The sequence below is a fragment of the Cetorhinus maximus genome, chromosome 30 (genome assembly GCF_964194155.1).
Source record: "Cetorhinus maximus chromosome 30, sCetMax3.hap1.1, whole genome shotgun sequence".
NCBI lineage: Eukaryota > Metazoa > Chordata > Chondrichthyes > Lamniformes > Cetorhinidae > Cetorhinus > Cetorhinus maximus.
In genome coordinates, this window is record NC_135908.1 from 7,462,177 (window position 1) to 7,488,552 (window position 26,376).

Below are 26,376 nucleotides of genomic sequence, written 5' to 3' on the forward strand. Positions count from 1 at the left end.
TATTTTTGATTCACCCAGGCTAAAATCCAGAGGCCACAAGACAAAAACTGCGCACTGGTGGAAGAAAAAGATCTTACATCCTTTTCTTTAAGAAGCAAAAAGAAAAAAAATACGTTTACTGTATTAGAATAGGCACCAAACTTCACAAAAAAAAAACTCACTGCAAACACTACTTGATTCGGGAGAGGTACTCTCTATGTGCTATGAGTTAGATTACACATGGATCACCTGTCTTCTTAGGTCCTGAAGCTGTATCGTTCTGCAATTGTATGTCCTATTACTGTGTCTCCACATGCCCATCGGAGTTTCTGCTTCTCTCTTCATCTGCCTGGCCATGGAGGAAGTTGGTGCTGGAAATTCCACTCACCAGCATTGTTTAAGCCGTTTGAACTTTGATGTCAAACCGAAGTCAATTCAACTGCCTCTGAGCAGAGCATGAGCCAACTAACATGAAGGAGTTACAGTACTGACAAATGGAGAGAGAGGTCGATACACCAGCATTCAGGGGTTTGGACGTTTAACCCACGAGAGCTTACTGTATGAAATTTATTTATATGTATTATTTATTTGCACATATTATTCGAGGTGCCTGGCTGCTCAAGCACTCAATTTTTACAGTATCATGGGGTACCCTTGCACTATGATAGCCCAAACATAAATGTACAAGTACATTCGTTAGAACATAATTGTTAAATTCAAAATACAGCAAATCAGAAAACATCCAAAAGAAGCATTAGCGCAAAAGCAAAATACTATACTGCAGATGCTGAAAATCTGAAATTAAAACAGAAAATGCCGGAAACGCTCAGCAGGTCAGGCTAAAATATTACCTCTGTTTCTCTCTCTCCACAGATGTTGCCTGGCCATCTGAGTATTTCCAGCATTTTCTGTTCTTATTCCAAAACAGATGATGTTTTTCACCTGGAATTCTTTGTTAGAACGCCAAGTCTGTTTATGCTACTCATTTCTGCTTAGTAATCCTGCTAGCAAAAACAAAAGTAGAAATACATTTACCTGCTGATTTGGGGTCTTCTAACCTCTTCTTAATCTGGAAGGTGAGACTCTGGACCAAGGAGTAAACTCGATCACAGGTATTGACAGGGTTTTGAATTAACTTTATGGAGTTAATAAGAGAAGCACTGCCAGTGGGAGCCAGCTGCAAACAAAGAATGAAAATAGACCGGATGCAAATAGTTTAAACGTAGATGACAAAGAAAGCAAGTCACATTCAACGCTGGGTGCTTCTGACAAATTGTCCAAAACTTTAGATTTATAAATGGGCGCAACTCCCTTACCAAAGAATTCAACTCTAACTGGTCTGAGGCTTTGTTTACTTAACAACAGAGTTAAACTGTGTGGCCTTAAAGAGGCACAACCCTACCTCAGCAACAGGACGCTGTGCATTATAATTCTTCTCTCCTTATAAAATGGAATTATATTATGTACCATGTCGAATGCCACGGGGCAACAGCAAATTATAAAGGCTTAGACAGACAGCACTGCAAACTTTGAATATTACATAATCTGTTTTCATCACTCATGTAGCACTTATTCCCAATAAAAAAAAATTGGAAGGCAACGTTACTGTGATTCACTTCCACCCACGTTTCCCTACCAGCAGTTGTCTTCACTGAGAAACCAGGCGAATGCCTATACAGCAGGATGCCATCAAGTCTGATCACAGTGGTGGGGCGGGTGGGGAGAGAAGGCAAATCAAGAGGTAGTAATGAGGTGATACAGCTAAACAAGAAGATCCATATTACTGGAGTCCCAGGAAAGAATGTTACAGTATGAAGCATTGTGTTGAGATTTGAGGGCGTAGGCAGGTGGAAGAGTGGTAATGAAAGCCCAGCAATTAAAGCTTTAGAACAGTGTTTCCCAAAGTTATTCCCAGTGTGATTTCATTTTAATGTCATAGACTTCATGAGACCCAGAGTAAAATTTTAAAAATAGGGTCTTCGTTATTGATGCAGGATTCTGATTCTTAATGGAATATAATCATGATTATTAATGCAGTAATGATCCTGATTATTGAAGGAACAGGCTCTCTCCAAAAAAAAACAAACCCCAATCTTTGCACAGGTTTGTTTTGGCAGCAGCAAGTCGGCCTCAGAAAGCAGTCCATTAGGCCACACCCACCAAAAGAAAAACACAAGGATTTAAAGGTGCCGTGCAGTTGTCAGAAATCAGTCCGAGCTCGTGACCCCAAAATCTTGTCTCGCAATCCCACTGGGGGTCGCGACCCACAGACTGGGAAGCCCCGCTTCAGAAGGAAAATAAGTGCAGGAAATAACCATCGTCATCCTAAAGCACAGCCATATAACGTCAAAAAGCATGTGCACAACTATCCCAGACGCCAGCAGTTTTGGCTTTCCTATTGCAGGGCTCTTACAATTAAAAGATACTAGTGACTTGTAGGCGCCGTCAAACGCCTGACCCACACTGGGTTCAAGCACACAGTCCATGTGTATTCAGTTACCTTGGTGTAATCCTCCTCTGTGAACACCTGATCCTTCTGCATAATCTCATGAAGCCTTGCTTTGACACGGTGCTGGCAGCTGCTGAGGGGGTTGCTGTTACTGTCCAGCAGACCATTCATGTTGGCACTTTTCACCATCTGCACAAGAATTGGAGTCAGTTCACCCTCCAGTGCTAGGAGACCCTGCAATAGAGCGCAGAGGGGACAGGTTATGTATTGAGGATAACGCTACTTGGCAATGTAACACTCTTCATTTCATCTGCTCAAGTGCTGGCATCAAACTCTCCTTTATATGGAATACGGGCAGCAACCCTCACTGCAGCAGTCTGATACCCGCCATCGTTCACACTTGAAAAAGCATGGTCTTGACTGTTCATGTTTTATTGACAATGATTGCAAATTAGGTGACAGATGTCCAGAAAGATAACCTTTCACTCATGTACCTTAGCAAAAGCTGCTGCAGTCATCTGCACTCTGCCTTCATCAGACGCGTAGATCTTCAAGTCGTGCCTGTAAGTGCTGTGTAGACGAAGTAAACCGCAACCAGGAAAGCCAGCATAATCCCCTGGGGAAAAGAAACCACTTCACTCAGTGTTTAAAATCATCTCATCAATCAGTTGCAACATTGGAACAGGAGTAGGTCCAAACAAAAAGCTAAAAGCTACTGCGGATGCTGGAAATCCAAAACAAAAACAGAATTACCTGGAAAAACTCAGCAAGTCTGGCAGCATCGGCGGAGAAGTAATCAGTTAACGTTTCGAGCCTTCATGGCCCTTCGGCAGAACTGGAGCATAGTTAGAAGGGAGAAATATAAATTGGTTTAAGGTGGGTTGGGGGGTGGTGGTGGTGGTGGTGGTGGTGGTGGTGGTGGGGGGGGGGGAAAGAGAGAGACACATTGAGGGTGTGGTGTGGTGATTGTGGAGATGAGCAGATAATCAAAAGATGTCACAGACAAAAGGGTCAAAGAGGTGTTGAAGGTGGTGGTATTTGTCTGAGAAAAGTGCTAATTAAGAATGGAAGACAGGATATTCAAAGTACAGCTCTAGTGGGGGTGGGGTGGAAAGACTAAAGGTTTTAGTTTTAGATTTAAAAATAATGGAAATAGGTGGGGAAAGAAGAATCTATATAAATTATTGAAAAAAAAAAAGCGGGGGGGGGGGGGAGAAACGGGGTGGGGATGGGGGGAGGGGGAGTTTAAGATCTAAAGTTGTTGAATTCAATATTCAGCCCAGAGGGCTGTAAAGTGCCTAGTCGGAAGATGAGGTGCTGTTCCTCCAGTTTGCGTTGGGCTTCACTGGAACAATGCAGCAAGCCAAGGACAGACATGTTGGCAAGAGAACAGGGTGGAGTGTTAAAATGGCAGCGACAGGGAGGTTTGGGTCTTTCTTGCGGACAGACCGCAGGTGTTCCGCAAAACGGTCACCCAGTTTGCGTTTGGTCTCTCCAACGTAGAGGAGACCGCATTGGGAGCAACGAATGCAGTAGACTAAGTTAGGGGAAATGCAAGTGAAATGCTGCTTCACTTGAAAGGAGTGTTTGGGCCCTTGGACGGTGAGAAGAGAGGAAGTGAAGGGGCAGGTGTTGCATCTTCTGCGTGGGCATGGGGAGGTGCCATAGGTGGGGGTTGAGGAGTAGGGGGTGATGGAGGAGTGGACCAGGGTGTCCCGGAGGGAACGATCCCTACGGAATGCCGTCAGGGGGGGGTGAAGGGAAGATGTGTTTGGTGGTGGCATCATGCTGGAGTTGGCGGAAATGGCGGAGGATGATCCTTTGAATGCGGAGGCTGGTGGGGTGATAAGTGAGGACAAGGGGGACCCTATCATGTTTCTGGGAAGGAGGAGAAGGCGTGAGGGAGGATGCGCAGGATATGGGCCGGACACGGTTGAGGGCCCTGTCAACACGACCGTGGATGGAAAACCTCGGTTAAGGAAGAAGGAAGACATGTCAGAGGAGCTGTTTTTGAAGGTAGCGACTGGAGTAGGTCCAGTCTGTTGTCATTCAGGGGACACCTATTTAAGGTGAATGGCAAAAAAAGAACCAGCGGTGGCATGAGGAAAGACCTTTCTATGCAGCGAGTAGTTAGAATCTGCAATGAACTGCCTGAGAGGGTGGTGCAGGCAGACTCAACTGTGACTTTCAAAAAGGAATTGGAGAAAAAAGGTCACAGGACTATGGGAAAGTGGCATGGACACAAAGGGTCAAATGGCCTCCTTCTGTGCTGTAAGCATTCCATGATTTTTAGTCCCAGTGTCATACTGGCAAATCTGTGCTGCACCCCTCCATATGTGCAGGAAAAGAGATAGAAATTTCCTCCTGTATTGCGCTCTCCTAGATTCTATTCAGTTACTGTTTTTGTGCCAGGCAATATATGGTGCTCTGATTACTAGCTCCAGATATTTAGAATCAAAGGACTGAATACAGATGAGCTTGTTAATAGGAGCTGAGCTGTCCTGCAATTACAACTTACTACTAAGAAATGCCCTAAGATGCCAGCATTAGGTTTTCATATCTTCCTGGTTAGTTCCTTACTGTGAGCGTCCCAGCTCTCTTAGAAACACTGCTCAATGAACTGTAAACCTCATTCATCAACATCAATTGCTGTCCTTTATTTTGTTTTCTCCATTCAATCCTCACTCTCCTCTTTATTGCTACCTCAGGGTTTGTAAGAGGCCTTCTTGTAAGAGACAATGATGGGCTCTTCCACCCTCATCACCAATGTTGGAATAACAATTGTGACAGCTCCTACTAACTTCCAGAGTATCAGCATCAAGGCAGCTGGTCAGGCCAGAAACCAGGGCCAAAGAAGATTGTCTTAATCTGTCGTTGCAGTGAAATTAAAGGGAATAAGTCAATGGGGAGAGCGGAGGGGGAATAACAGCACATTTCCATGGAAGCAGAGCAGCCGCTTCCTCGGGTGCTGCCACTCTCTAGGGAAGGGTTGAAAAGTGAACCCAACCTGAACAGTGTTAGAAATCTTTCCAGGCTAAACCTGGGGCAATTTCCAAATTCTAGAAACAGTCCTGGGCATTTGGCAGCCAGCAAATACCTCCCTCCGACACAGTGCGGTCTGCCGAAAAGTGGGCAGACAGGAGAGATACTGGCTTTGGAGTCTGCCAACTGTTGAAGTTTTTCAGTGATGGGTACAGCAGTGGCTGCTCTTGCCAACAATTTCCTCCAGTACAACACTTTTTTTTTTTAAGTGCAGCCTGTTATGGTCATCAATCTCTGTGAAAGCCCAGGACCATTTAATACAATGCCTGAAACTCAACATTGAACACTTTGAAGTGGAAGAAGAGTTATTAAAATATTGGTTCTGTGAAATAAAGATCCTGTAGATTGCAGAAACATCAAAAACCAAAGTTGATCAATAGTTCCAAATGGGAATAAGCCAGATCTGCTAATTGCAGATAATGGGGTTAACAAGCCTGACAGCAACCTGGGGAATCCACTATTATATATAGCTAGAGAATATAGGAATCATCCTACTATTAGAATATTAACCTTATCAACAAGATCTTAAAGCGATTGCACCCTTTCCATTGACAATCTGGATATACATTATCAGGGTATGGAAAAGGTTGTACTGAAGATTACAAACAGGTCAATAGTGTTTCCAGCTCATCTTTTATCGAGGAATCTCTGATGGGGTTCCTCAATGATGTATTGTTTTATAGGGTCAGAAGTTTTGTAACATGTAATTCAGAGTGTCCTATTCTATTAAGATGCAGTGGCATCCCACTCGCAATGGAAAATATTTAGTGCATACAAGACCAGTAATACCCTTAAAAGGCAAAGGCTCCACTCGTGTAGTTAAGCAACCATGGTCAACAAATGAGCTAAGAGACGGTATCGAGCTAAAAGAAAATGTTCACGTAAAAACAAGGATGAAAGAAAATCCAGTGGGCTGGAGGAGCTATAAAAAGCAGCAAAAGAAAAGTAATAAGAGATGCAAAATGGGAATATGAAAAAGCTTGCAAGGGACATAAAAACCAGCAGCTAAGGTTTTATAAATATATTAAGACAAAGAGAATAGTAAGGCAGAAAGTAGGCCTATTGCAAGAAAAACGGATGCAAGTGAGACTTGTTAAAGGAGGACTCTATCTTTGGAGGAAGAGGATGATTACGTTACACAGGGTAACATAGGATAAACGGCAGAAACAGGCCATTTGGTCCATCCAGTCCATGCTGGTGTTTATGCTCCACTCAAGCTCCCTCCCATCTTTTCGCATCTAAATCTACCATCATCACCATCTATTCCCTTCTCCCCATTATGCTTCTCTAGCTTCCCCTTAAATGCATAATATTATTCAACCACTCCCTGCAGTAGCAAGTTTCACATTCTTACCACACTTTAGGTGAAGAATATCCATAGAACTGAAATAACACCAGTACAAAAAAACCTAAAATTAAGTTGAGGAGAGGTACTTAGTAGATTTAATACAAGTTTTTTTGAAAAACCAAGCACCCATGGGTTTCTCCACACTGTCATGTCTGGTAATGAAAAGGATACCTTTGGTTTGGATACATTTCCAAATCAAAGTGAACAGAATTTAATAATTTGGAGTAAAGGGTGGATTCCAATTCCAGATTATTGTTATTGTTAGAGTAATGGAAGGTTCACTCCTTTTGTGAATCACTCTGTAATTAGTCTGTTTCATATCTGCTTTAACCAACTAGAATGGTGTGCAGATGAAATCAGTCCCGGGGTTGGGCATGCAAGAGGGATAAATACGGTGTTAATTCATCACACACTGAGGCGGGAAACACTCAATAAAACCCTTACCACAGTCAATAGGAGATTCACAGCTCAAACCTGTGCTGCTATCATCTATATTCAAGTAAAGGTAGGAGGGAAAGACAAATGAATTAACTTTATTCACCCCTCGTACCCAAAGAGATTCTGAATCAATAATAACTTGAATACATGCATTATCTTTAACATAATAAAATGGTCAGGCAGGATATCAAGTTTGCCCACTATTGAGTTCAACCTGAATATGTAGCGAGGGAGGGAGACTATTGTATGGAGATTTACCAGAAGTCAAATAGGATAGTTTCAGTGATGCAGTCTTAACTTGGAGGAAGCTCTTGCTCATACACAACTCGATGTCAGAAAAGCAGCCAGAGACCCAGCAAAAGACATGGAGCCAGGAATAACGGCAGAGAGATCGGAGAGTTGAGCGCCATCATACATATGAAAGCTAAGCCCATGCCATCGGATGATGCCACCTAGGGGCAGCATGTAGACGAGAGAAAGAAGGTGAGGTGAAACGTTGTACAAGGTGGCTGTTTAGGGATTGGGGGGGGTGGGGGAGAGAGAGAACCACTGCTGGATAATTGCTGACTGTAGTAGAGCAAGCAGAACAGGTACAAAACTAAGTAAATTCCATTTATACTCAGGCTATATTCCAAAGTGCTATTTAATTTTTCAGTAAATACACTACACTATTTATGCACCTACGCTAAAGTACAAGACCAAATCTAAAGGCAGCTATTTTTGTTGTAATTTGTAACTACTGAAACCGTACACTGTCTGATTTATGGTCACAATCACAAGAACAAACTGAAGGCTAGATTGAGTTACCAACCCAATTACTTCCCACTTCTCTTCTGAAGGTAACTGCTTCCACTGGAGTGCAAATCCATGATGTTTACTGTCCACTGCCTCACCCAGAAGCCATGCTTCATGTAAGCTATTCAACTGGAGAGGCAGCACAATTGACCCCCAACTGTAACATCCAAAGCAACATTCTAGCAGAGGTTTCTGAATAGCATCCAATAGTAAGAACCCTAGTAGATTTATTTCCTCCCTTGCCCAAGGACATCAGGGCAAGTTGCTGGGCATCTTGCTGCCACACTTAACTAAGTTTTCCATAGTGAACAATTCTGGTGTTGCAAGTTACAGAGTAGCCCAGGGATTAAAACAATAAGAGTTCCTGGCCCCCACTAACATTTGAAACAGCAGTCAATTTTGTCTTTAAATAACTCTGTGATTTAAAATTATAAACACAGCCTTTGAGGAAATAGTTGAAGTTTCTGGTTTTGTAACCATGTCAAGGGCTAAAAATTTAAAAATAGGTATGGTAAGATTATTGACTTCTGCCTGGGAATGAAAAAAGTCATTCATTTCCAGCTAGCAACTGTGGAAAAAGGGTTAAATATTAAAACCACTCTCAGTTTTAAAAAGGGCTGAATCTCTGCCTGGTAAACCCGCACTCACAAGACATTACTAATCTCACAAAACCTGTCTGGCAACATGATCATGCAGGACAGACATGTCTCAGTCAAACATCACAGATACAAGCTGTGGTGATGCAACAGTGGAATTAAAAGGATTTTCACAATCAGAATTCTCCCTCTCCACCAAGTAATGCACAGGGTCAGAAATCCACTTCATGTTCCTTCAGCTGGTTTGCTTATGGGTTGGTCAGCAGGTGATGATTTGTTTTAAATCCTCCACATAGTCTTGGGGCTCAGAGGAGCCCAATTCTCATCGTCACATTTGCTTCTTCACTGACGTGTGTGATTGGTCAGTCTCTGCTGGGGACTACATTCACCTATTACTCTCGGAACATCATTTTGATGTAATTCCTCACATATGTTTTATAGCTTTGTTATTTCAAGTGCTAGTCTCATTGCAATTCATGCCTTTGAAATTGGGGGAATAAAACAACTTTATAGAAAACAAACTGTGAGGACCACATAAAATGAATATAATCCTGTGACAACTAAATGTAATTATTTTTCTACAACAGAAAACTCAAGGACCTGCTGGGGCAAAACAATAACTTGGAAGGGGAGATAGGAATTAGACTTCTCTAGTAAAAAGCAAATGAAAATGCACAGGAGGTCATAGTCATAGGCCAGGGTTTTCCCGTCAGCGATTTGGGGGCGGGGCCCGCTCGCCGACAGGAAATGACACGGGATGATGTTGGGAGGAATCCCCGATGTCATCCCGGTCCTTTTAAATTTTCAGGAAGGCGGGTGGACAGCGAAATCAGCCGCCCGCCCGCCGACCTGTCAATGGCCAATTGAGGCCATTGTCAGGGTAATTAAAGTAATTAAAAGGCCCTGCCCGTCCAACCTTAAGGCTGGCGGGCAGGCCAGGAGCCCCAGCGGGCTTCTGATAATACATGAAACCTCAACCACTGGTGGGATGAGGTTTCATGTTCCTTTTTAAAAACTTTGATAAGTGTAATGTTATATTTATTAACATGCCCCATCTCGTGTGACATTGTCACATGAGGGGGACATGTTAAAAAATAGAAAAATAAAAATATTATTAAGTTTTTTAAGGCTGTCACTAATCTCCCTGAGACAGCACTTAGTCTCAGGGAGCAGTGCGCACTTTGACAGCTGGGGATTCCCTCCCCTCCCACCCCAGCACAGGAAGTGCATAGCACTTCCAGTCGGGCAGACTGCTGGGCAGGCCTTAATTGGCCCGTCCACTCAAAATGGCGGTGGGCCCCGTTTCGGTGGCGGGGGTCGGCTGTCCGCCTGCCTCCAAGCCGGTGGGGCCCACATGCCCACCAAGGGCAAAACTCTGCCCATAGAGTCATAGAGGTCTACAGCACAGAAAAAGACCCTTCGGCCCATCGAGTCTGCACTGGTCAAACAAGTACCTAACTATCTTAATCCCATTTTCCAGTACTAGGCCCATTGCCTTGAATGCCATGGCATCGCAAGTGCACATCCAAATACTTCTTAAATGTTATGAGGGTTTCTGCCTCTACCACCCTTTCAGGCAGTGAGTTCCAGATTCCCACCACCCACTGGGCCAAAAAATTCTTCCTCACATCGCCTCTAAACCTCCTGCCCCTGACCTTAAATCTATGCCCCCTGGTTACTGAAGCCTCCACCAAGGGGAAAAGTTCCTTCCTGTCAACCCTATCTATGCCCCTCATAATTTTATACACCTCATTCATGTCCCCCCTCAATCTCCTCTGCTCCAGGGAAAATAACCCCAGTCTATCCAATCTCTCCTCATAACTAAAACTCTCCAGCCCAGGCAACATCCTGGTGAATCTCCTCTGCGCACTCTCTAGTGCAATCACATCCTTCCTATAATGGTCCTCTTATGCTTTTCTCTTTATGCATGTCGATGGAGCAGTCATGTATCTCTGCCACCTCAGGTTACGTCTCAAAGTAATACAAATCAACATTCTGATATCAACTAAGCCATAAGTTGGGGGAAAATGGTAATATTATCTGAGGGTACACATGATTGGAAAAAAAGAGTGATTTCTGCATTGATTTCATTTTGGTGATCATGTTTTCCAACTTCATGCAAAAATATCCACGAACAGTTTATGCCGGTACTATAATTTCAGTTATACAGATAACAATAAAATGTACATTAGTCATTTTACTATATTTGTATTTAGCAAGGGAGAGGCAGGAGTGTTCAAGGTTTTAATTTTGTGGATCAACTCCATATGTACCAAAGATCCCAGTACTCCACCTACATCTCAGGTTGCTAATACTGAAAGGCCTTGGTGTTCTGGGTGAAGGTTTATCCATCAAGGAGGCAAACAGCTCCAAGGACAGCCCATTCCAAACCTCCAGGCACAAAATTCAAATAGGACAAACCAGCAAAAAGAAATACTGGGGAAAATGGGAATAAGGAACAGAATGCCCGTGTTTGAAGGTAGCGTGTGGCTCTAGGGCCACAGGTTGGACATCTTTGCTACGAGGGAGAGATTCCAGTGTCTATAAAAGAGAACGCAGGCAAGACAAGTTACCTCATGTCTCTTCGACTGTGTGTAATTACACCATAGAAACAGCGCTGTACCATGTAGCTTCATTTTCAAAGGTATAGTTTATTACAATTGTTTCTCAATTGCAACATATTGTTTTATATTCCATCCAGCCACACAAGGTACAGTATCCAGATACCCATGGTACAGCATCAGCTACCAGCATCCCAATACATATGTCACAGAAACCATCACAGCATCCAACTATACAGAGAAATCTGGAGGAGAATCCTGTGGAGTGCCAGCAATGTTACAGATGCTACTGCATTTCCAGTTGTGTCAGTAACTGGTGGGTTTTGCTCGTATCTCAGGATTTTGTGTATGACTGTATTGTTGCAATGAAATGACCACTCTCCTGTGGGGCCCAAGCTATGCAGGGGGTACCACTGAACTCCTTCTTCTATCGGTGGAAGGTTTCAGTCAGTGGTTTTCAAACTTGGTGCGAGTGACACCCTGGAAATATTCAAATACCACTGCAGATCCCTTATCCAAATGTTTCAAAAGCAAGGGGTCAGTGATCCAAAAGGAGGCAGTGATATTAGCATTAACAGAAATGCCATGCTTGAAATGTCAACCTGTCAGAATTACAGACACAATACAGGTTCTGACTTTGTGGGAGCCAGGGATCCTAGCCTGAAAGCAGCTAGCTTCTGTCAGAATCACAGTATGATCAGAAGGAGGCAACACTTCAACACGACAAAACCTCTCACAAACCACACGACGCATTTAGAAACTGTGCTTTGCAAATCTACTGCTGCATTAAAATGCACCAACCTTGGCCTCCAGGGTACATGCATCTGAATGCTCGTCCAAGCTCCTCTGCTTGTACCCTGCCTGCTGGGGTCAGCTCCCCTCCCCATTTCAACACCAGAAGTAGTGACGGATCGTTCCTCCTTGAATCTGCAAAACAGCCAAGTCACTGCAGTTAACACTATCAACAGTATTTAATTTTTGAACACATTACAATATTTGCTATAATCAATGACAGATAAAAACTTTCACCCACCCCAAGCCTCCTTCAACAGCACCTTCCAAACCCACGACCACTACCATCTAGAAGGACAAGGACACATGGGAACACCACCACCTGGAAGTTCCCCTCCAAGTCACTCGCCACCCTGACTTGGAAATATATCCATTCCTTCACTGTCTCTGGGTCAAAATCCTGGAACTCCCTCCCTAACAGCACTGTGGGTGTACCGACACCACAGGGATTGCAGCAATTCAAGAAGGTAGCTCACCACCATCACCTTCTCAAAGGCAATTAGGGAGGGAAATAAATGCTGGACTAGCCAGCGACACTCACATCCCACGATTGAATAAAAAAAAACTAAGTTGGTAAAAGGTGTTTAAAATGTGCCATGCAAACCAGAAGCTCTTGGGTTTGATCTGCAGCGATCTGTTAGAGGGATAGTAGAGGAGCTGCAATGGATCTCGGCATTCATTCACTGGGAAAGGAGGAAAATCATTCAGTGTTCTTGCTTCAGATCACAACCTGGTCACCCACACTGCTGGAAAGTGTGCAGATGTGGGCTTTGATCAAGGACAGAGTCAGCTTGGCTATGCCATCTTGGATTGAATAGTTTGCCGATACCCATTATCTGGACTCATACTTGAAGAAGGCCTCTTGAACGAGAGAAACAGAGGGTTAACGTTCTGAGTCCGTATCACTCTTCTTCACAGTTCTGAAGAATCATATGAACTCAAAACGTTCACTCTGTTTCTCTCTCCACAGATGCTGCCAGGCCTGCTGAGTCTTTCCAGCATTTTCTATTTTAATTTCAGATTTCCAGCATTCACGAGCAGAATTTCCTGCCTGGCGGGCCCGACCCAATCTCCGGCGGGCGGGGAGCCGATCCCCGCCGGAGAAGTGGGCCCTGCCGCCATTTTACGTGGGTGGGCCAATTAAGGCCCAGCGTGACGTCCAGCGGGAAGCGCTATGCGCTCCCTATGCAAGCTGGGGGGATTCCCCAAAAACGAGAGTGCGCTCTTTCGCACATGTGCACGACAGAGCGCACGTCTCCCTGAGGCTAAGTGCTGCCTCAGGGAGATCGCTGACACTTTTAAAAAATATTAAAAATAGAAAAAAAATTCCCTAACATGTCCCCCTCATGTGACAATGTCACATGAGATGGGACATGTTCATAATTAACATAATAACTTTATTAAAATTTTTGCAACCCTGCATGAAACCTCATCCCGCCGGTGGATGAGGTTTCATGTTTTCTCTATTTGCCGCCAGGGCTCCTGGCCTGCCCGCCAACCTTAAGGTTGGACAGGCAGGTCCTGTAACTGTTTAAATGACCCTGTCAATAGCCTCAGTAGCTGATTTTGTTGCGGGCCCGCCTGCCTGAAAATTTAAATGGGGCGCGATGACGTCGGGGGTTCTGCCCGACATTTTCCCACGTCGGCGAGTGGGCCCCGCCCCCTGCTCGCCAACGGCAAAATTCTGCCCCACATCTTTTATTTAAAAGATCACGGGTTCATGTTTAATTTTAATCTAGCAACAATGACACAATCCAGGGTGACACTCCCAGTACAGTTCGAAGAGAGTTCTGCACTGTTGGAGATGCTATTTTTCAGATAAATGAGAAACAAAGTCTGTCCAGTCAGGTGGATGCACCTAACTGTAAATTCCATACCTTCTTCTTCACTGGAAGTTTTGGGTTGCCCGTGAGGCAAGTATGTCATTTGAACCTTCCTGTTGATTCCAGAAAAATGACCGTACCTGTAAACAAAAAAATACACTGAAATGAAGAAGTGAAAAGAAAGCTCATGAATGACAGCATTCAAATTGAAAAACAGAAAATACTGAAAGAACACAGCAGATTGGTCAACCTCTAAAAGATTTATGTAGAGCAGAGTTGCAAAGGGTGACGATTCACCCACTATCTTGGGCAGCAGCAATAGGTGGTGTTTGGGTGGCAGTTGAAGGAGGCAAACGTCTTCTTAAAGCCCCAGTAAACATCAGAAACCTTGTTCCAGCCCAAAACTAGTTAACAGTTAACGTCAAGAAATAGGAGTAGTTTTAAAAACAGACACAAACTCTAAATATATTAACATAGTGACATTCGTATTGTAATTACTTTCTCCCTTGGAGCACTTACATTTCCAGCACAGTCTTCAGTTGCTCCAGTTTAGATTTCTTCTCCTCTATTTCACAGTCGTTACGCTGACCCAGTTCAGCTAGAAGCTCACGGGTGATGTCTAGAACTTCCTAAGAATCAAGAGCCGACAACTACAACCAGATTCAAGAGCACAAGACGAGGCTAACACCACCCCCTGACGGGGGAAGCGCACAGTACTAGTCCCAACACAAGCTTCTCCTCATAAAAGCAAAATACTGCGGATCCTGGAAATCTGAAATAAAAACAGTAAACGCTGGAAAAACTCAGCAGGTCTGGCAGCATCCGTGGAAATTTCTTCTTCACAGATGCTGCCAGACCTGCTGAGTTTTTCCAGCCTTTTCTGTTTTTATTACAGCTTCTCCTGATGCTGCTTTTGAAACAGGTGTTTATGGTCTCCTCTGGAGGCAGCATTGCTGCCAGTGGCAAAGATAAGCCACTACTTTCACAAAATGCAGCATATGTTTTTAGATTATGTTACAAACCACATTCTAAACTTACTTCATATAACAGCGAGATGCGATCCACCCAATGGGCAAGGAAAATTGAAGGGCTATTTGATAGAGGTGTACAAGATTATGACAGGTTTCAGCAAGCTAGGTAAAGTTAACCTGTTCCCAGCTGATGGTACAAGGGCTAGAGGACACAGATTTACAGCGGTGGACAAGAGACATGGGCAGATATGTGGGGAAGAACATTTTTTTGCAGCGCGTGGTAATGACTTGGAACTCACTAGCTATGAGGACTGTGGAAATGGAGGCAATTAATGATTTCTTAAGGAAATTGAATGGGCACCTGAAGGAATTTAAATGCAGGGCTACGGGAATAGAGTAAAGGAATAGAACAGTCAGGGTCTGACTGGATTGCTCTAAAGAGAGTAAGAATGGAAACGATAGACTGAATGGCCTCCTTCTGTGCTATAATGATTCTATAACTCTACACAATAGGGCAAAAGGGCATTTCACCAGGGAAATAGCTTATAAACCAAAACCTAACAAAATATGATCAGAAACACAATGTTCTATTATTTCAAAACTGAGCAGTTTAAACAGAGGCAAAGAACCCTGGGGCCCTGCCAATCAAGGATAGCCCTTTGTGATGCATGGTAGAGGGAGACCTAGGAAACGGAGGGAACTCTGATCATATTTTGTTAGGTCAAAAGCAAAAAACTGCGGATGCTGGAAATCCAAAACAAAAATAAAAATACCTGGAAAAACTCAGGAGGTCTGGCAGCATCTGAGGAGAGGAACACAGTTAACGTTTCGAGTCCGTATGACTCTTCAACAGAACTAAGTAAAAATAGAAAAGAGGTGAAATATAAGCTGGTTTAAGTGGTGGGTGGGACAGGTAGAGCTGGATAGAGGGCCAGTGATAGGTGGAGATAACCAAAAGATGTCATAGATAAAAGGTTAGGTTTTGGTTTGTAAGCTATTTCCCTGGTGAAGTGCCCTTTTGCCCTATTGTGTAGAGTTATAGAGTCATTATAGCACAGAAGGAGGTCATTCAGTCTAATGTTTCCATTCTTACTCTCTATAGAGCAATCCAGTCAGTCCCTGGCCCTTCTATTCCCTTACTCTATTCCCGTAGCCCTGCATTTAAATTCCTTCAGGTGCCCATCCAATTTCCTTAAGAAATCATTAACTGCCTTCACTTCCTAGGAAATACAGCAAGATCAGGAATCTACTGTATTGTCTGTCAATGGAAGGATGAACTAGAGACTGGGGCTGGGGAAATAATAATGGGGAACCCGGAAATGGCAGAAGGAGTTGAATAAATACTTTGCTTCAGTCTTCATGGTAGAAGATACTAATAGCATTCCAAAAATACTAAATAATCAAGGGGCAAAAGAGGGGGAGGAAATAAATATAATAACTATCACCAGAGAAAAAGTACTAGGGAAACTAATGGGGCTAAAGGCCATTAAGTCCCCTGGACCTGATGGGTTGCATCCTAGGATATTAAAGGAAGTAGCTACAGAGATAGTGGATGCACAGGTAGTAATCGTCCAAGAATTCTTAGATTCTGGAAAAGTCCCAGAGCACTGGAAAACTGCCAATGTAATGCCCATATTTAAAAAGGGAGGGAGACAAAATACAGGTAACTAGGGGCCAGTTATCTTAACGTCTGCCATTGGGAAAATGTTGGAGTCTGTTATAAAGGTTGTAATAGCAGAATATTTAGAAATACATAATCTAATCAAGCAGAGCCAGCATGGCTACATTAAGGGGAAATCATGCCTAACAAATTTATTAGAATTCTTCGAGGAGGTAACAAGCAGGATAGATAAAGGAACCAGTAGATGTAATATATTTGGATTTCCAAAAGGCGTTTGTTAAGGTACCGCACATAAGGCTACTTAATAAGATAAGAGCCTATGGTATTGGGGATAGTACATTAGCATGGATAGATGATTGGCTAACTAATAGAAGACAGAGAGTTGGGATAAGGGGGGCATTTTCAGGGTGGCAACTGGTAACTAGTGGAGTGCCACAGGGATCAGTGCTGGGGCCTCAATTATTTACAATATATATTAATGGCTTAGATGAGGGAAGTGAATGTACTATCACCAAGTTTGCGGATGACAAAAAAATAGGTGGGAAGGCAAGTGGTGAGGATGATGCAAGGAGTCTACAGAGGGATAACAACAGGTTAAGTGAGTGTGAGCACATCGTCTGCAGAATCATGTACTGTACACCCCACACACCCATACCTCAAACTATTGTTTACAAGTTAGATCAAGGGAGTTCCTGGGAGCTGTCGGTTCTTGCACTGGGCCTCCCCCCCCACATAACAAAGAAACATTTAAATTCATTGCACTACAGAATTATCTTGTACCTGAAGCTGCTTTGGCTTCTTTAGCTTTAGTTTGCCAGTCTTGTAACCCTCGTACTTCTCAAACAAGTCAAAGAACCTGCAATAAGAAGAAATGTTTGCCACATTGAAACAAAGATAGTGGGACATCAATTTGAAGCCGCGTAAATATTTTGGTAAAGTTTAGAGAATTTAATCTTGTGGAAGCTACCTAACTTATGGGTGACTTCAAATGTCCTCCCTATGCTCAGGTGATTTGATGGAAGTTATTAAAAACTTTCTTGGAGGTGCTTAAAAGCTTACACACAGATAAACTAGACAAATCAGTATTGGAAAGGCTGAGTTTCACTGGACCTACCTGAGAAGAATGAAAATACATTGGAGTGTTACAGAATCAACTTTGGCCACAAGCATGTGTGTTTTTAATTGTTCCCAGCTAAATACTTGTACATTAGCAGTGCTGCACAGAGCTAATTGATAAACATTGCTTGCCAGGAGCCACACAATTTCACAGCCCTTTAATTCACAAAATAGATTTGGATGAAAAAGCTTCAGCCCATTTGACTTTATTCCTTCAGAATGCGATCTCCCCAATGTGTTGCTTGTCTTGTCGTATCTCACCAACTCTTGCTGTCAAACCCATTTCAGCTGTTAATCACCCTTTGTCTATGAAATAGCTTCCCAAATGCCATCCTAAGACTTGTCTTTCATTAATTTGACACTGTGCTCTGCTGAAGCTAGAAGTACTGTTTCTGGTTTACTTTCTGTACGATCCTGTAAGGGCCCTGGGATTTTTTTTTTTGGACCCTGGAGAGCTGTGGTTTAGCAAGTCATTCCGCACGGCTCAACCTTCCAAACTTAAAGATGTAAAAAAAAAAATTATCCGGACACAGAGAGCCAGACACTTCGAAGTCTATTTCTGTCACTTCTTCTTATGGAGATATGCTATTTCTCCATGCTTAGATGAAGGGTGGTTGTAGAGAAAGTCAAATTGCTTAACATGAAGCCGGTTAATCCACTGGAGGGTGCTATACCAAATTTCTGTTACAAAGGCTTTAATCTCAGCTAACAGCAAGGCATAGTTTAAGTATACTTCCATTTTGTATGTACACATACACAAAACTCCAAAATGTTTAGCTTCCAGTTTTATTCCTTTTTGAACCAGTTTAACGAACAGTTAAAAAGAAAATGAAGTTTGGGCAGCAATGACTTGACAACAACAATAATGTCTTAAGTGTCAGCAGTGGCTGGCACTCTCGCCTCTGAGCCAGAAGGTTGCAGGTTCAAGTCATGCTTCAGAGACTTGAGCACAAAATCCAGTACTGTGGGGGCACTGCACTGTTGGAGGTACTGTCTTTCAGACGAGACATTAAACCGAGGTCCCAGCTGCCCTCTCAGGTGGATATAGAAGAACCCCATCGCATTATTTCAAAGAAAAGCAGGAGGGATCTCCCCAGTGACCTGGCCAATATATATTCCTCAACCAAAATCACTTTTAAAATAGATAATCTGGTCATTATCACATTGCTGTTTGCAGGAGTTTGCTGTGTGAAAATCGGCTGCCACGCTTCCTACATGACAACACTGATTGCACTTCAAAAGTACTTCATTGGCTATAAAAAGTGATTGGGATGTTCTCAAATATTGAAAACTGCTGCAGAAAAACAATTTTCTCTTTTATTTTATAGCAGCTGCTGTGTTGGAGAAATTCCTCTAAACCAGCAGATGTCTGAACCAAGGGCTTCAAATGACATTTTCCAAATATTGCTGTGCAGTTACATTAAGTGTTCGCACACTAAAATTTTCACAATGTAAGCTCAGGATCCAAAAGATTAAGCCTACCGCTAGTTGAATTATCAAAATTTAGTGTCATTTTCCTTTTTGGTTTAGTCAGTAAAAAATCCATTTGCAAACCTGCTCATAAAATCCTGACACCACTCAGTCTGGTCACCTTTGGTACATCTCTGTTCATCTGCTCCTAATGCAAAGGGATCACAAAGGTAAGTACAGCCCATCTTTCCACAGATAATCACAATCCTCCCATCAGAGTTTATTTTTCTCCACTGCTCTACCCAGGCACCATCCCAGGCTCTGGTCGCTGTGTGTCTGAAGCGCTTGGTGACCAGAACTGAATACAATAGTCAAATGAAATCTAACTGGAGCACTATAAAGCTTCAACAACAGTCTCTGCCTAATACTTCACTAATTTAGCAATACAGCTCCGCATCAGCTTGTTTTGTTGTGCTGCTCTGGGGTGAATAGCTACGTGCAGTGTCTGCTATCACTCCCAAATCATTTACATCCTCTGCCTTAGGTAGGTCACCATTAATTACCTGTTTTCTTCTAATGTGAAAGACCCTTGCATTTATCGGTATTGATCTATGAACTTTGCTCTCTTCAGTGTGATTTCACATCTCTTCATCTCCTGTGAGTACTGACAATAATGGATGTTCTGTGATTACGGTATTGTAGTTGCCTGTGCATTTCAACCTTGTCGTAGATAGTATTTAGACTCTGACTTGTTAAAGAAAGAAATTCAATTGCAGAGCCTTATCAGATCATTGTTATTGTTGGCCAATTCGTATCTTTCATTTTGAACACATCAAGATTTCACTATAATAGCAGTGAGATTTTATTTATTCTTGGATACTGGGGCAGGGGCTGTATCCTAAATGTGTTTTGCTGTGACTTCCCTGGCCACTGCAGGTGGCATCAGAAGTCAATCATGTAGTACAGAATATGGTCACATGAAGGCCAGGCTGATAGGGGTGATAGACATTAGTGAATAAATTGGGGTTTTACATCATTCAGTCACTTTTCCTGGTGCTACCAGACTTATTGAATTACATTTCACAATTGCCATGGTGATTTTGAAGTATCATAGTTTCATAACCAGTACAATACCATACCCTCAGTGATCACACTATTATTTGTTGTTTAGATTGAGGAAATATTTCCCAGGATACCAGGAAAACTATTCACCTCTTTGCATAGTTCCACAGGATCGCAGCATCAATCCAAACAGGCAGAATAGGAAGATGGGGGCTTCAGTTTTAATGGATTATTAGGAGCAGCCTTAACATTGCCTTGTAGCATAAACCTAGGTTGTGCGAAGTCCCGCAGTTTTGTTTTTATGCGCAACCTTCCAGAGGTGTGAGTGTTACGAACTGAGCCACAGCTGACATTAGTCATTGCTCATACGTCAGTGTTTACAAAGTCTTTCATCAAACTCTTCTATAACCTCCTCCAATCCTACAAGCCTCCGAGGTCTCTACATTCCTTTATTTCTAGCCTTTTGCCCATCCTCAAATTTCATTGCTCCACCATTGTCTTTAGCCCCAAGCTTGGGAATTCCCTCCCCAATCCTCTCTACCTCCTTCTATCCTCCTTTAAGATACTCCTTAAAATCCAAATCTTTGATCAAGCTGTCCTAATATTTCTTATGTGGCTCAATGTCAATTTTTTGTTTAATAACTCTCCTGTGGAGTGCCTTGAAACATTTTACGACGTTGTTGTTCATGGGCAGCAAAGTTCATTTCTTCTGTAAATTGACATGATGTCTCATTGTGACAAATCACTTTTCCAGTTTACCATCTGGTAGCAAAAGATGTTTCTTGGATTACTTCATTGTAACGTCTGCCATTAGGAAAAGCAAAAATGTCTCTTTTTTCAGGAATACTGAAGAAATCACTCAGTGTCAGCAGCCACTATAACCAGACCACTCTTAAGATAAATGTAGAATCTGACATACTGTTACACCAAGCCTGTGCCTGTACGCCAGTTTAACCAATGGCATTGATGTGTACCAAGCCTAAAAAGGGAATCTGGGCAAATCAGTTAGTCAAGATACAACCACATTAATGTGCAGGCAACGTATGACTTTTAGATACATGATGTGAATGTGGCAGTAAAATCAAATTTAATGGCAGCATTAACCTGTTGAACACTGTGGCATCTGGACCCCATTAACTGTTGGCATTGCCTCCAATTAATTGACAGAAAATGAAAGAAAAGAGAGAGAAAGAACTTGCATCTATATAGCGCCTTTCACAATCACCAGATGTTCCAAAGCTTTTTACGGCCAATGAAGTACTTTTTAAAATTGTTGCGCACAGAAAGGCCCCACAAACGGTCATTAGATATTCCCAGATAATCTGCTGTAGTGACGTTGGTTGAGGGATAAACGTTGATCATGACACAGAGGAATATGCTTCCAAACTAGCGCCTTGGGGTCTTTTACGACCGCCTCAGTGAGTAGATTTGGCCTCAATTTAACATTTCATTCGAAAAATGGCACCTCTGGCAGTGCAGCACTCCCCAAGTACTATAATGGGAGTGCCAGTCTGGACTATGTGCTCAAATTTCCAGAGTTAGACTTGAACACGACCTTTTGACTCACACACTAGGATGATTCCCACTAAGCCATAGCTTGGAAATGATGTGTTGAGGATCACCAACTAGACAGAGATAAGATGATGACACAAGTTGTTCTTGAGTGCCCTGCCATTCCCTCTCCTCTCCTCCATCAACTCCTCACAACCATCGCAATCAGAGCAGATTTTCACTAACTTTGGATGCATAACTTCCATCTTCATCTTTTGCTTAGGAGTTCGATCACCGTGTCGAATGATTGCGATCACACAGCGCAGCTCCATCCTTTAAAAAAATACAGCACAATGGTTACTTTAATCAGAATATAAAAAGCAAAATTAAGACGACCCCCGCAGAATACAGTCAAAGGTTTTTAGGTATGAAAATGTTTCTTAATATCCTAGAAATACAGAACAATATAGCAAAGAAAGGGACCATTTGGCTCATTGTACCGGTGCTCACACTTAGGTGAAGTATTCAAAGAATCCTCCTCCCCTGCTCTTTCCCCGTAGCCCTACAAAGATCTTACCTTCAAGTATTTATCTAATTTCCTTTTGAAAGTTACTATTGAAATCGGTTTCCATTGCCCTTTCAAGCAGAGCATTCAGATCATAACAAATCGGCATGTAAAAAAATTGTTACTTTTTATTCTTTTGCCAATCAATTCAATATCTGTCCTATGGTTACCGATCCTCCTGCCACTGAAAGTAGTTTCTTACTATTTACGCTATCAAAACCATTCATAATTTTGAACACCTCTTTAAAATCTCCTCTTAGCCTTCTCTGTTCTAAGGTGAACAGCCCCAGCTTCTCCAGGCTGTTTGTATAACTGAAGTCCCTCATCCCTGATACCATTCTTGTTAAACATATTTCACTCTGAAAATTAAACTAATTAAGCACAAGTTTATATAGGCCTCCAATCTCAGTTTTAAGGATCAGAAATCTCCTTCATAACATTTACTGATCTCAACAGTTTTAACTTACATAGTACCAGAGGTCGTTGGAACAATGGGAATATCTTCAGCTTCTGTGGGTATGGACCATGGTATCTGCAGCTGAGGAGCGAGCTCCCGCATAATTATATTACTGCAAAAAAAAAAGACAAACTCAATTGAATCGGATTTCTTCCATACGGCGATATGGCATTCACACAGTCTATAAACCCTAAAATAAACTGTGTAAAACAACAGAAAATGCAGGAAGTGCACATCAGTTCCCCATCAACATCTTAAAAGAGTGAAAAATAGGTTAAGGTTTTGTGAGTTGCAGAGTTCCAAACCAAGGCTCCTTTTGAAATATTAACAGAATTTTTCAGACACTGATGGACTCGCTGTCTATTTCCATATTTCCAGCTTTGTTCACCATCTTTTCATTAAAGTTAAAAATTAAATGCTCCCTTTGTTAATATTAATATCTGCTCATATTCTTCAACAGTACCACTGCACGTCAGCATAGCACATTTTAAAACTAAAACTGAATGATAAAGAAATCAAAAAGTTACAAGACACAAATCAGGCAGTAGAGAGTGAGTTGATAGCTTAGCATAATCTCCAAGTTCAAATAATGTGAATTCATTTGATTTGGAATTCAAACCCTGGAGCATGAGAGAGGAAACTAAACATAAACCCACACGCCTAGTGATTTTAAGATAATTTACGTGTTATTTTAAATAGGCATAGAAATAACTTTTTAAATGGTAGCAAACAAGCACCTTATTTTTAACGGCAGATGGAGATGTTAAACCAATGTATGCAGCAGGCATGAGAAATCACACCTCTGAAATGCTGGACTAAACCTCATGAATGCAAAGTTGTCTAAAATTCAAAAGCTATAAATTCTCTTAAGAAGGAAACAATCAGAGGCATATATCCTTATTTGGGCTATTACAGTAGCAACATATATTAAAAGTCTTGTGTCTGTAATACTGTACCTCAGTATTACATTGCACTGAACCTTTAAAGTAATTTTCTGTTCCTCATTAATTATGGGGCATCTTGGGTCAGATCCCATTATTGGTCAATGCTTATTATTGGACATTATTGGCCAGATCGCAATATTTTACCACGTTAACTATGGGTCATCATGGCTCACACAACATGTGAGAACTGCTTTCTTATTTGCCACATTTATTTTCAGCTTTCTATTGTAATTTTTGTTCCCTTTTAAATAAAACTCTCCTCCATATGCCAGGTTGTCGTCTACTCTATCACACTGCTGAGTCTAGCCCAGGGCAACCACTTGCTCAGTTCCAGCCCATTTCAGCTTTGACATTTAATCCAGTTTCTCTGCCCCGCCCAATCTGACCCTGTAGCTATCCTGGTGGATCCCTGCCACCCGACCCCAAACTGTTTGAGCCACTTAGCTCTCCTCAATTCCACAACCACCTGCTGTCAGATGGTAAAACCAGGTTGTTTCTTTCAGCATAAGTGTTACATTTCAATATTTTGAAAGCATGATCGTTCTTTCAGGATGCTGCTCAAAAATAGACTTATTTGATGCTTACCCTAGGATTTTCGCACAGTCGTCATAATATTTCATGGAGTTTTTCACAAAGCTGAATCCATTGACATCGCAAACATATGAGTGTCCATTAGCACGCAGCAGATCAAAACCACAAACTGTTTGCTATATAAAGTAAAGAGTGCACAAAACACAAATTAATGCAGCTTGCTCCAATAGAAATCTGACAGGGATTCGATCCCAATACTGAGTCAGGAAATTTTTAGCAAGGCCAGGCAAAGTTTTCTTTTTCAAAAATGATCTCTTTTCTTCTCCCCCTCTCCCAAAGGTTTTAGTGTCTTGCTGGCGTTCACAGTTCCATATCTCCTCTAAGCGAGCGTGGCTGGCTGTTGACTTTGCTGGATGCCTTGCAGCAGAGACCAGACCTGCACACTTGCGGTATCTACAGGGTTATGTGAATAGTGACCAGGAGGAGGGGGAGCCCTGGCTAATGTCCCCCAACCAGCCTAGAGGAACCAAAGGAAACCTGTACGCTTCCCACTTAGAAAGGAAAGGAAAATCCTGGCCAATAAACAGGAAGGATTGGCCTGGCGGTGGGAGGTGGCGAAGGCTTCTTTCGAAGCACATGAAAACCCAGAGGGAAGTAGCAAGATGGTAAATTAATACTGACAGTTCAAAGGACAGGGCACCATGGCCAAAAGAGGAAAATGTACAACTGCACACTAACAGGTAAACAATCTTGAAAATTCATTAACAAAAATGCAACAATAGATGTTTTAAAACACCGCTGCAGTTTTTTCTATTTAAACACGCTAAATGCTGCAGCAATGCACTTACTGGGTCATTGATTGGATGCTCCTTTTTCCTGGATCTCTAACTAACCTTAAAAGCTATGCAGACTTTCCTAGCAACTAGTTTCTCCATGGCAGTTAACATCACAGGGTAGCGAATCTCTTTTCCTTCACTGTCTCGTTCCACTTTCCCATCTAGAGCTGGTGACTTGCGTGCCTCTGCGTGAGCATAGTCAGGACCAACCGTATATACCTGAAGTAAGAAGAATATTACAGTTCAAAGCTCACTTCTGATTTGCATGCGTGGCATAAAAACCCATTCACATTCTCTCGATCCCAACCTGCTCACCATCGGCCAGGCATCAGGTTATACCGGCCATCGATTTCTCCATTAATGAGAAAAAATAATGCACCACTGCCCTCTCCTGGCACAAGAATAATGACTGTCCTAAAAATATGTACAGACAAGGTCAGGTGGCCCAGGAACCTGGGCCCAGCTACATGCCCCCATCCTGTAGCCAATGCCAACAACACATCCCAATTCCAAAGTGGGCAACTCTATAATACCTGAACATGCAGCTCTGCACAAAGACTGAGCAGCTGATTATCATTTGCATTTAATGCCAAATATATTTTTAAACAGAAACTGTACACCGAGTATTGTGTTGCATGTTATTTTGCATTTTATTTATCCAAGAACTTCATGGTGCCGTAGTCGTGTCAAAGCTACCCATTGTTCATATCTGTCCCTGTGGGCTGGAGGAGTTTGTTGCTGCAATAGCTGGCATTTTCCTCCCGAGTGGGATGAGGTGCATTCCTTCCCTATCCCAAAACAGTGGCCATGGCTTTCCAGCTTCCAGGCTGGCCCAGATTGACTCCAGGACTTGTTCAAAGTTACAACACTCATTGTTCAAAGTCACAACACTCATTGCTTTCAATGGAGCCACTTCAGGCCACAGCCTACAAGTGGTAGCATTAGAGTGCTTAGCAACAAGGATACCTTGTATGGCAGGATTCTGTCCGCGTTACATATTTGATAATACCAAATACTACGAACAAATCTATTTCCTCTGTAAAAACAGCTATGTGCTTTCAATAAAAAGGGACCCTCATTGACTTTCTTTCTCCTGAGCAACGTGAAACAAACAATATACAAGAGTTTACAAAAGTGTGAATGGCACCTTTACATCCGTTCCATCTGTTGGCATGAATTCTTCGTAGATATAAGACCCAGTTTTACGCACAGTGCTTTCAGGGGAGTACACACTGCTCCGACTTCCAATCTTAAAAAGAGTAGAGAAGTCACAGTGCGAAGTAACATAATATAACACAATCTGGAGTGCTCTACTGATACAGAAAACAAAAAGTGCCAGAGATATACAGAGAGGCCGTAGATCAGAGCTGTTCTAATGTGGATTTCCATAGAGGGCACCTCATAGAGATAAAGAGAGATAAATAGGTACTCAACAGAAAAGCAGTTAATACAGACGGAACAAGACTTTCAGATACAGCAAGACCAGAGGATTATGAAGACAAATTTAGAGCAGTTGCCAGGCAATATTAACAGCTGGAAAGATCCTGGC

The 26,376-nt window shown here is 42.4% G+C and overlaps 1 protein-coding gene across 8 annotated transcripts in view; it reads right to left on the reverse strand.

Moving 5' to 3' along the window:
* ppip5k1a (diphosphoinositol pentakisphosphate kinase 1a) overlaps positions 1–26,376 on the reverse strand; it is a 123,273-nt gene that overhangs the window by 54,576 nt on the left and 42,321 nt on the right. For all 8 annotated transcript variants that reach the window (XM_078532362.1, XM_078532361.1, XM_078532358.1 and 5 more), the window contains 12 exons: positions 25,975–26,076; positions 24,885–25,046; positions 24,046–24,167; positions 22,527–22,628; positions 21,741–21,827; positions 17,196–17,271; positions 14,343–14,452; positions 13,878–13,963; positions 12,010–12,135; positions 2,923–3,044; positions 2,480–2,662; positions 1,015–1,156 (listed from right to left, as the gene is read on the reverse strand). In XM_078532362.1, the coding sequence (XP_078388488.1) occupies positions 1,015–1,156; positions 2,480–2,662; positions 2,923–3,044; positions 12,010–12,135; positions 13,878–13,963; positions 14,343–14,452; positions 17,196–17,271; positions 21,741–21,827; positions 22,527–22,628; positions 24,046–24,167; positions 24,885–25,046; positions 25,975–26,076 (1,420 nt within the window). The remainder of the gene's footprint in view (positions 1–1,014; positions 1,157–2,479; positions 2,663–2,922; positions 3,045–12,009; positions 12,136–13,877; positions 13,964–14,342; positions 14,453–17,195; positions 17,272–21,740; positions 21,828–22,526; positions 22,629–24,045; positions 24,168–24,884; positions 25,047–25,974; positions 26,077–26,376) is intronic.